Genomic DNA, 8,227 nt, shown 5'->3' on the forward strand with positions numbered 1-8,227 from the left:
TCGGTGTGAAGTTATGTGTGAATTCAGTGTATGTGTACTCGGTGTGAAGTTATGTGTGAATTCAGTGTATGTGTACTTGGTGTGAAGTTATGTGTGAATTCAGTGTATGTGTACTTGGTGTGAAGTTCTGTGTGAATTCAGTGTATGTGTACTTGGTGTGTTTAGTTATGTGTGAATTCAGTGTATGTGTACTCGGTGTGAAGTCATGTGTGAATTCAGTGTATGTGTACTTGGTGTGAAGTTCTGTGTGAATTCAGTGTATGTGTACTTGGTGTGAAGTTCTGTGTGAATTCAGTGTATGTGTACTTGGTGTGAAGTTCTGTGTGAATTCAGTGTATGTGTACTTGGTGTGTGAATTCAGTGTATGTGTACTTGGTGTGTTTAGAACCTGTCTTTATTGAGACCTGACGACGGTTCCACTAGAAAGGAGAGGATCGCCATTCTGTACATGTGATCCGCAACAGATTCAGGCTCCTTCACCTTCCGCAACACCCAGCCAGTTCTTCGCACTTGCTGAAATACAGACATGTACTGTTAAGGATGAATGGCACATCGGCCGACTTCCATTTGAAACGTATATAACAGATGATGAAATTGATAATAATGTGCACAATTATGGAGTGATGATAGTCCAGTAATGAGTTGTCACTTCATCACAAAGCACCATGCATTATAGTCATCAACTTTAGTTTGTAAAGTTATTAACTTTCCCTTAATTACATGCTTAAAAACATTTGCATGTAAAAAGAAAGTGAGAAGATAATCTAAAAAGTAAATAGTAGTGGGTACGCATAAATCATACATCATCTATAAATAGCCTCATGTGGGTCAGGGGAATCCCAACATGAAGTATATAAATCAAATGCAACTGTCTATACTTTAAGGCTGAAAGAGCAAAAAACAACAAATTACTAAGAGGTATTTAATATTTTTATTTCTCTTAAACTTATGGCACGGTACTGTTGTAACAATTTAAAATACACAACTTTACACAGATAAGATTACCAATGATCTGAAAGTCTAAACTGGTCCAAGGTGGAAAAACATTTGTTGAAATTTGGACCATTACAACTTTAAGAAGGAATATCACATCAGATAAATTTTATATGGATATGTACAATAATATTCTAAAATTGAAAACTTTTAAATTTACTTTTTGTAGTAAAAAAAAAAAAATGCATTTGTAGTAGAAAGTAATCTGGGGAAATTTTTTAAGAAACACTGCTGGACTCATGCAAACCTGCAATATACAGATCAGCAGATGATATGTTAACTGCCTGAGCTACATGTACCCAGCTAGGCAATCAAATTTTAAAGGATTACACAATTATCGTTGATATCTATAGTATATTTTCATTCATTTTTTAAGGAAGTCTGTCATTATGATGTAGTAAAATAAAATAGTGAAATATACATGCAAATAGTGGCAACATATGTACATGTGAAAATAACACAGGTGCTTGGGTTTTTTAATATATAAACAGCGGGCACATAATAAACATGTTGCTGTTACATATAAAGGCACATACACTCGCTGTGCGTCATAGCACAGCGACATTGAACAGCAAGACCCAATCCGGATTCCATACATTCGTGTTGATGTCGGGGGATTTTAAACACCCATGATTATGTACAGAAGGACCCATGCCCAAATATTAGAAATAATTTGATAGAAACCTTAAGATCCCCGATGAAACCCATGAATTTCAACAACTTCTCCATAATTTCGTCTTCTATTCACGAACCCCTTCTCTTAGATTGGAAAGCGGTAAACAGGGTTAAATACGGAAGCTTCTTTAAGACATCTCTCTTAAGCTACGTAATGTATGCTTTATATTAGCGAATTCGAAAAATTCGTCATATATGAGTTTTGATAATTCCTGAATTCGATATAACGAATTCAAATCTCTTAACAGAAAAAAAAAAAGATTCAATATAACGAATTTCAGAAACGGTAGGAACATAGGTATACTTATATAGGGCATATATTAATGCAAGTGAAATATATCTCTTTAACGTAGAAATAATTTGATGATCTCTTTAATTCAATTGAAGATATCTTTAAATCATTTACAATGCTTTTGTATGAGGAATTAATGCGCACATCAATTCTTTTAAAGAGAGCAACAATTCAATTAAAGAGATCATTAATTCAATTGTGGATATGTTGAATTGAAGATATCTTTAATTTTGTAGTTGCTCTCTCTAAAAAGAATTACTGCTCTCTTCAAATAAATTAAAGATATCATAATTCAATTGAAGAGAGCAATAATTGAATTAATGCGCGCATTAAATCAATTATTGCTCTCTTCAAATGAATTAATGCGCGCATCAATTCAATTATTGCTCTCATAAATTGATTTTATGCGCGCATTATATCAATTATTGCTCTCTTCAATTGAATTGTAGCGCGCATCAATTCAATTGCTGATATCATTAATTAATTTGAAGAGATCATGAATTCAATACGCCGGTTTCGAGATACACCCGAGTTATTTCCCTTTGGAGAACTCTCGTGTACAGTGAGGCGCGAAACAATTTGTTTACACACGGGAGTGGGACTAATATTCATCACTGCGTAAGCGAATGTACTCAGTAAGTTTCTCTTACACTGTTAGATCATCTGAATTTGACTGATACACAAACCAAGTAAGTTATAAGTATTTAAGGAGTAATTAAATACATAGAATTCTTATCATATCACGTTATTTCGTTGGCATAAGTACCATATCAAAGACATTACTTGCAAATATGACATTGTTTTTATGTTTCCACTTTAGTAAAACATTTCTTTCGATAGTATTTTGTATTTCCCACATTTACATATTAAAAGAGAAGCCGCTTTTAATGCATTTCATCGTCTTTCTCGCTGGCTGTAGGTCCACTCTGTCCTACTTAGTCATTCCAAGTTCCACTAAATGCACCTCCTACACAGAAGAGTTCGTATCTCGAAACTGGCGTATTAAAGCGCGCATCAATTCAGCTGAAAAATTAATGCTATCATCAATTCAATTAATGCGCGCAATAATTCAGAATTGAAGATATCATTAATTATTTGAAGATATCTTTAATTCAATCATTGCACGCATCAAATGAATTCATGATATCTTCAAATAATTGAAGATATCTTCAATTATTTGAGTTTATGTTAATTTGGTGCTCCATACAGCATTTCTACTAAATTGATGCTTTCATCAACTGAATTGAAGAGAGCAATAATAAAATTAATGCGCGAATCAAATCTATTATTGCTCTCATTAATTCAATTAATGCGCGCATCAATTGAATTGAAGAGAGCAATAATTGAATTAATGCGCGCATTAAATCAATTATTGCTCTCATTAATTCAATTGATGCGCGCATTAATTCAATTGATGAGAGCAATAATTGAATTGAAGGGCGCACTAATTCATTAGATGAGAGCAATAATTGCTTTAATGCACGCATTAATTCAATTAAAGAGAGCAACAATTGAATTGATGATATCTTCAAATAAATGAAGATATCTTCAATTATTTGAGTTGGCGCTCCATATTTCCATGTCATTTCATTGCATACCATTCCTTAGCTGTTATTAGAAAAAGAAATATGTCGAGTGGGACTATAAGTTTAATTATAAAATAATATATATATAAGTATGTATGGGTTCCTATTTTTCGCAAATGAAAATATGAAAATTCAATTAAAAACCAAGAACACGACTTAATCATCCACCAAAAAAGTCCTTTAATGGATAAATGCATTCAAGATATTTCAACTCAATATTTCTACGTAAATCACATTTCGAATATTTATATTTATATTTATATATTTATATTTATATTTAAATGTGCTGTAAGACAGGGAAATTTATGTAGTAACTTTTTAATACTACATTAGGAGTTAAACAGGGGGACAATTTAAGTCCTACTTTATTTAATATTTTTGTTGATGACTTTGAAAATTACTTTGATAAAGTAGTAACTTATCCTGTATCTTTAGGTGATATAACTTTTAATCACTTATTTTTTGCTGATGATCTTGTTTTATTATCAGAGTCAGCTGAAGGCCTCCAAAATTGTATAGACACTCTTTCAAAATATTGTATAGAATGGAAGTTGCATGTAAACTTAGAAAAAACAAAGGTTATGGTTTGTTCTACCAGGAAAACAAAGATCAATTATGGATTTTATTATAACAATTCTACTATAGATGTAACTGATAAGTACAAATATCTTGGTATAATTTTACAATCAAATGGCAATTTAAAACATGCCTGTGAGGATCTTGCTGCTAGAGCCAGAAAAGCTTACTTTGCCTTGAAGCGTAAACTACCTTTTGGCTCTGATCTCTCACCAAACTTGTGGTTAAAACTATATGAATCAATTATTGTCCCAATTTTAACATACTCCTCAGAAATTTGGATCTCTGACTTTAATGCAAACCCCAATAATTTTGATAAAACTCCTTTTGAAAAAATTCAGAATTTTATCTTGAAAAACATCTTAGGTGTACATAATAAAGCATCAAACTTGGCAACAAAAATGGAATTAGGTGTTCTCCCTATTCATGCCAAAATATACCAGCTTGCTATTAAATACTATTCTAGATTGGAAAATTTAGCAAAATCTAATGATAATCACAATGTTTTACTAAGGAATGCTTACTTGGAAGATGTACACTTGGCTAGTGAAAATAAAAAATGCTGGCAAACTTGTATAAAATCAATACAAAAGATGTTAAATGTTAACGTTGACACTGAATGTAAAATGTTTATTCCTAAACTTAAAAAATTCTTTGAAAATAAATTCTTTTCTGAACTTCAACATATTAACAACACTCAAAGTGGTAAGCTCTCATTTTATAGTACATTATTCAACCATGATGTTATGAAACTAGAAATCCAACCATATTTATGTCTTCCACTTCCTAAGAATTTAGTTTCTTATCTTACAAAATTAAGAATAAGTGCACATAAGTTGTATGTAGAAATAGGTCGATATTGTAATCCTGTCATTCCTAGAGAAAATAGATTTTGTTTTCATTGTCAAACTATTGTTGAAGATGAAAAACATTTTTTACTTGATTGTCCTGTGTATGAACATATTAGAAAAATGCATTCAAAACTACTAGATATTAATACCTTATTTTGTTTACTAAATCCACATAACCTTGTATCTACAAAACAAACCTGTCTATACATCAGAGACTGTTTTAATGTTAGAAATAAGTTTTCAACAGTTTGATATTTTGTAATGTATCAATATATATGTGTATCTATGTATGGCTAACAACACATTCTTATATAATGTGCTTTAGTGCCAATAAAGAATTGAATTGAATATATCTGGAAGATTGTTTCGTCTGATACGTCGAATATTTTGTTGAATATATACATATTATGATAAAATATTTTAGATCCATATTTGATGATTTTAATAAATTGCAGATATTTGTGTCAATATCGGGAGGGTGTGCGTGACCATCCGGAACACCTCGGGCCTTTCGGGGAAAGGTCCGAGGTGTTCTGGACGGTGCGTGACGGGACGACTTATTTATTTTCAGCATGATTTAGATCTTATGATTTATTCCCGGGTACGTCAAGGCCAAACAGCGGTTTAGTCACCAACTTTAAAAAATGGCAGGAAAATGTGGATTATGAATAAGATTCACACATTGTGTTGTGTAATCATTAGTAAATGTGTTAAAACGTATCATGTGTGATATATAAAGCCACCCCTCCCACCCCCAAAAAGGCCGAACTGTCTCGGAGAAAAAAATAAAGGGCCGAAACGTCTTTGGGCCGAAGTGTCTGACATTTCTGATATGAAATACAATATCTTTCGCATCAAATTATGATTATTTATTTTCACATGTAAGCTCAAATATTAATCATTTGTAATACATATTTAGATTTCCATTTCATTATCAATCTATATAATTCATATTTAGATTTCCATTTGGGTCCATTTGATTTACATTTGGGTCCATCTGATTTCCCAATCTCTAGTCAGAGTTATCGTTCCTTACACTTACTTACACCTCTGTCAACGTCTCAAGGGTTTTACAAGATTTTTGTAAAATGGCACGTATGCTCAAATAAAGTATGATTTTGACTTCAGTTACAAAAATATACGTAAATAAATAAATATTGAGCAAATGTCAAGCCTTTTTGTGACACAAGAAGCATTGACTTGGGTTGAAACGTAGATATTGGGTAACTAGTTCTATTGCACCAGGCCTACACATAGGTACATGAAGAATATATAGTAATGGGAAAAAATATACAAATAGTTGCTTGCCCTACATTTTCCCGATATTTTATAAAACATTTCTTATTTTTATTAGCCGTAAAAAAAAAAGTGGATTTACACGTGGAAAAACATTGCTTATTTTGAAGTAAGTGAGAGCAAGGAACGACAACTCTGGGTAGAGATTGCTGATTTCCATTTGGGTCCATTTTGGGTAATTCGACGCACCAGTTATCTTGCAACATACACGAAAATGCGAATATTAGAGTCCCTAATCTCTACCCAGAGTTGACATGCCTTGCTCTCACTTACACGCACATTTGAGTGTAAGGAACGATAACTCTGGATAAAGATTTGTAGAGTCCCTTACTCAAAGTGGGGTGGGTGTAAATGTAGTCCGGGACATATGTCCCGGGACATATGTCCCGCGATGTCCAATATTGATATTCGCCGATTTAACGTTTTATGTTAGTTTTTCTTTAAATATCTTACTAAATGTGTTTTAAGACAACACCAAGTGTCTTCATTGTGAATTTGGTGTATGAAAATTCCCTAATTATTTAATAAATGACTTTTATTTATTCTTTTGGGTGTAAAAGTAGTCCCGAAAATTTTACGAAGAAAACGCATTTCCGGTTTTTGTTTCTGCCTTGTTCATAATTAAAATAAAGTTTTAATGCGTTTTATTTGTCTGTTGATTTTGCTTGGATATTGTTTTATATCACAACAAAAAGAGTTATTAAATATTCCACTTGTTATATGAATGCTCGTCCTTCTTTCTATGGGACATCGCTTCGATGGTTGATCCGATACGAAAGAGTGTAAAAATAAAACCGGAACATGGTGACAGTTTGAACCCGTTTTATGAATAGCTAGGCAAGTGTTTTAAAGAGTACGTTTAGTAAGAAAGTTTGATAATAATTGGTATATTCAAAATATTATGAGTAATAATAGGTCAATAAATAATGAAAAGATATGTCTTGTTGAATATTCAGCTGTCCTCTCTATGGAATATATTTACATGTATCATTTTGAAGCGAATATGAATATAAATATTTGAAATTTTCTCTTCAATATTATTAAAAGTGTGTAAGGTAAATACTAAATTCTAGCATTACTATTAATCAATATACATGGTTTTACTAATTATTGACATTAAATGAGAGCTGCTATCAAGATTAATGATCATCTAAAATAATTATTCAAATGCAGAAGCGCGCACATGATTTAACGATGAGAAGTAAATTGATAACCCTGTTTTACTTTGGAAGACAAAGGTTGGCGACCACCATTTCTCTAAATCAACCAAAATCAATTATAATGCAGATACACACATATGAAAATGGTGAGCATTGAAATTGAATGGCCAAATTCTTTAACGTCATTGGGTGCCGAATTTCCCCCCACCAATATTGAAAATTAAAATGTGTGAACAATATGCTTGTTGATTTTCCAGTTATATGTAGCAAGAACTGGACAACGTAATTAAATGAGACATTCTTTACATGTCTTATTAACTTACGGCCAAAAACCTCTATGCAATAGTTGTTCAATTATTGATCCTTCCACGATATTATATATAAATTACATTACATTTAACTTCTATGAAATACATGTACATTAGCATTGTTGCTAGATTATTTTGAGTTTGTAACGAAGTGATATATTATATTATAAATATTAATGATAAATACCGCCGTATTACCAGCCCTTACCTGAATGCGGATTTAATGTTTTCATCTCAGTCCGGTTTTTAAATTAATATCCCAATTAGCTGCGATGTCCCGAGGGGAAAATGGGTTTAAAAACCGTTTATCAGATTAATTTGTTTAATCAAACAAAATGACTAGAAATAAGGGTGTCTTATGATTATCAACAGGACACAATACGTAAAGGTTATAAATGTTTTGTGCATAAACAAGGCGAAAACAAAAACCGGAAATGCGTTTTCTTCGTAAAATTTTCGGGACTACTTTTACACCCAAAAGAATAAATAA

At 32.0% G+C, this 8,227-nt stretch overlaps 1 protein-coding gene across 3 annotated transcripts in view; it reads right to left on the reverse strand.

Annotated features, from left to right (window-relative positions):
• Positions 1–1,812, reverse strand: part of LOC125646772 (5'-deoxynucleotidase HDDC2-like) — a 14,107-nt gene extending 12,295 nt beyond the window's left edge. The window contains exons 1-2 of one of the 3 annotated variants that reach the window (XM_056139350.1): positions 1,678–1,801; positions 389–513 (exon numbers count right to left, since the gene is read on the reverse strand). In XM_056139350.1, coding sequence (XP_055995325.1) covers positions 389–513; positions 1,678–1,722 — 170 coding nt within the window. In that variant the 5' untranslated portion in view covers positions 1,723–1,801. Of the gene's footprint in view, positions 1–388; positions 514–1,677 lie in introns of all 3 variants that reach the window. The other 2 variants (XM_048873300.2, XM_056139349.1) reach the window with 2 other exon arrangements.
• Between the last annotated feature and the right edge of the window lie 6,415 nt (positions 1,813–8,227).

This window comes from Ostrea edulis, chromosome 6 (genome assembly GCF_947568905.1).
Source record: "Ostrea edulis chromosome 6, xbOstEdul1.1, whole genome shotgun sequence".
NCBI lineage: Eukaryota > Metazoa > Mollusca > Bivalvia > Ostreida > Ostreidae > Ostrea > Ostrea edulis.